Here is a 3,533-nt window from a genome sequence, read left to right on the forward strand (position 1 = left end):
AGGAGGACGATGACATGGAGATGGAGGACCCAGATGGAGGAGACTCGGAGGCTCCCACCGTTATTAACTTTGACACCAGCTTGCCGACATCTCATGCAGTGCGTATGAAAGGGTCACCTTTAGAGCGTATGTAAACCCGTGGACAAGAGCATCCCATATTGCAGCTTTCCGGTCCTTACATGGGGGCGGCTTTAGTTTTTTCAGGCTTTTCCCCTTTTATTTTGGCCGGGTGATTCTGCCAGTAGCACACTTCCTGTCCTAGGGTGACAACACTGACTCACCATGTTACATCTGTAAAGGGAGCAGTGTTGTCACCCTACAGGGCTACTGAACACCTGCTCCCTCCTCATCATTGTAGTGGGGGGGGGGCGGGTTGTTCTGTAGTCCACAGAAGAAAACTGGGAACAATAAAAACTGACAGCACTATGAAATGTAGTTGTAGTTTAAACCTATCAGTGATGGATGTGATTTGTAGCTCTCCTCTCTCCCGCAGTACCTGGGTATAGACATGGAGGAGTTCCATGGTCGGACGTTGCACGACGATGACAGCTGTCAGCATATCCCAGTGTTGCCGCACGTGCAAGTGATGCTTATTCCAGGTCAGACTCTGCCGCTGCACCTCTCCCGGCCACAAGAGGTCAGCATGGTCCGCAGCCTCATCCAGAGGGACAGAACGTTTGCCGTGCTGGCATACAGGTATGTGGGACTCTAATGGGATTAAATGTCCGCATGTAACGCATGGTTTTATCTGACGGGTGTCAGTGTCGTGTCTGAGAAAAGGGTGTACATAGAAGCACTGGAGGAAACACTATGAATTAGGGATGGGCAACCTCAGCACTCCAGCTGTTGTGGAACTACAAGTCCCAATAGGCATTTCAAGACTGACAGCCACAGACATGACTCCCAGAGCCAGCGACATGATGGGATTTGTAGTTTTACCACAGCTGGTGTGCAGAGGTTGCCTACTAAAGACTACAGTTTGTGGACACCTGCCCATTATGCTTCTATGAGCTTGCTAAACTTCCTATTCAAAAACCATGGCCATCAAAGTGGCGTCCCCTTCCCACACATGGACATCAAAGTGGCGTCCCCTTCCCACACATAACAAAAAAGCAGATCACCAGCACACATGGTCATTGTTATGGAGTCCCCCTCCCACACATGGCCATTGATATGGAGTCCCCTCCCCACATATGGCCATTGATATGGAGTCCCCTTCCCACACACAGTCATTGATATGGAGTCCCCTTCCCACACACGGTCATTGATATGGAGTCCCCTTCCCACACATGGCCATCAAAGTGGCGTCCCCTTCCCACACATAACAAAAAAGCAGATCACCAGCACACACGGCCATTGATATGGAGTCCCCTTCCCACACACGGCCATTGATATGGAGTCCCCTTCCCACACACGGCCATTGATATGGAGTCCCCTTCCCACACACGGCCATTGATATGGAGTCCCTTTCCCACACATGGCCATTGATATGGAGTCCCTTTCCCACACATGGCCATTGATATGGAGTCCCCCCACACCCCTATGGTCATCCTCCACTCTTCTGGGATGGCTTTCCCCAAGATTTTGGAGGGTGTCTGTGGGAATCTGTGCCCATGTGTGAGGTCAGTGCCTGATGTTGGATGAGAAGATCTGGCTCACAATCACCATTTCAATTAATTCCAAAGGTGTTCAGTAGGGTTGAGGTCAGGATTCTGCGCAGGACGCTCAATTTCCTCTGCACCATGCTGGTCACACCATGTCTTTATGGAGCTGGCTTTGTACACAGGGGACAGTCATGGTGGAAGAGAAAAGGGTCTTCACCAAACTGTGACCACAAGGCTGGAAGACCGCTAGTGTCTACAATGTCTTTGTATTCTCTCTATTAGCAGTACACTTCACTGGAAACACCGGAACTCAACCCTTTGCCAACATACTTTTGGTCACATGGTGTAGCTGTGTCTTGGGCAGATAGATAAATATATGGACACTAGTAACAAATTATTACATTTTGATTTGAAAGAGAACTCCGGGTTATAGCTGACCTCTGTCTACAACATACTTTGTGTATTATTCCTCGTGCAGTGACAGCCTTCAGAGGGAAGCTCACTTCGGAACGACCGCCGAGATCTATGCGTACCGGGAAGAGCAGGAATATGGAATCGAGACGGTGAAAGTGAAGGCTATTGGCAGGCAGAGGTTCCAGGTGCTGGAGATGAGGACACAGGCCGATGGGTAAGAGGTGGGAGTTGTACTGGCAGAGGATTGTGGGAGATAAGGGGGGCAGAATGATGGAAGATTGGTCTGTTGACTCGCATTGTGTTTTCCCCAGTCATCTTCCAGGACAGCCATCGAGATATAGGCTCCGCCTGCCTGCAACAGGAAACACATCAACCACATTAAATAAATAGACTCCTCCTTCCATCCCAAGTCCAGTTTTTTTTGTGTTTCCGCCGGCTACACAGGGACATCGTAATGTTTGTTATTTTTAGGGCTCATGTTTGTTTGCCTTTGGATCTCATTACTAAGTAGTAGCTGTGCATGGCAAGCCTGAATTACATCATTTCCTCAGTCACCTTCGTGGACAGAGATGATTGGTTCCACCTTCTATAGGAAACACAAGCAGACACCCTATCTATAATTTAGGAGGCTTTTTCATCACTTAGTAACTGAATTTAAGATACGTTTAGACTGCCACAGAGGAGCCATTAGATGTACATTAAAGGAGAACTATGAGGCGAGTGATTTTCACTCACCTCATAGTTCTAGCCGACCTGTGACAATGAGACTGTTGCAGGTCGGCTCTATTGATCAGGAAGTGAGAGAACACATACCGTCGCTTACTCACTTCCCGATCAACTCCCTGCAGAGAGCGATGACTGCCAGTCACTGCTCACCTCAGGGATTCCCCCCCTCCCCTCTCCGATCCACCAGTGCTGGCTGGAGAAACGGACGGGGGTTGGGAACAGCTGACTCTGGCGCTAGATAGGAAGAGCCTGCTTTCAATCAGCCAGGTGGAGGATCCAGACAGTATTGTCGGGATCCGTCCTGGCTTTGGCGCTCTCTGTATATAGCGGGCAATAACTCGCTTAATACTGAGCTTTGGGTCATGGGAGGAGGTTAGTATATGTCCTCCCGTGACCCTAAAGAGAACTATGGGATAAAAAGGTTACCCCATAGTTCTCTTTTAAGTATATCTAAGGCCGAGAAAAAAAATTGAATATATTGCAGCTTACTAGTCCTTCGATATGGTGGCTGCTTTAGTTTTCTTGGTGATACTGCAGCCTCTGGTCACTTTGCAACCTACCTGTGTGTGAGTGAGGCTGCAGGGGGCTGTTCAAGGGAAGAAGATTCTGGCAATTAGAGGGAAACCTAGTGGGGCAGCAGGTGCAACACGTGAATACCAGAACAGCAGCCTAATAAGTTACGTCCTCGGCTCACAATATATGATAAATATTTATGTGACCTGAAATGTAAAATTTAACGGGTCTGTACCCAGATATCTTTGCGTGTGTGTGTGTGTGTATATATATATA

The 3,533-nt window shown here is 48.5% G+C and overlaps 1 protein-coding gene across 1 annotated transcript in view; it reads left to right on the forward strand.

The window, feature by feature from the left end:
- CRBN (cereblon) overlaps window positions 1-3,533 on the forward strand; it is a gene marked incomplete at its 3' end in the record, with an annotated part of 7,948 nt that overhangs the window by 763 nt on the left and 3,652 nt on the right. The window contains exons 2-4 of the mRNA XM_018562547.1: window positions 1-98; window positions 494-696; window positions 2,083-2,232. Coding sequence (XP_018418049.1) covers window positions 1-98; window positions 494-696; window positions 2,083-2,232 — 451 coding nt within the window. The remainder of the gene's footprint in view (window positions 99-493; window positions 697-2,082; window positions 2,233-3,533) is intronic.

This window comes from Nanorana parkeri, unplaced genomic scaffold (genome assembly GCF_000935625.1).
Source record: "Nanorana parkeri isolate BGI_ZX_2015 unplaced genomic scaffold, ASM93562v1 scaffold583, whole genome shotgun sequence".
In the NCBI taxonomy this organism is placed as follows: domain Eukaryota; kingdom Metazoa; phylum Chordata; class Amphibia; order Anura; family Dicroglossidae; genus Nanorana; species Nanorana parkeri.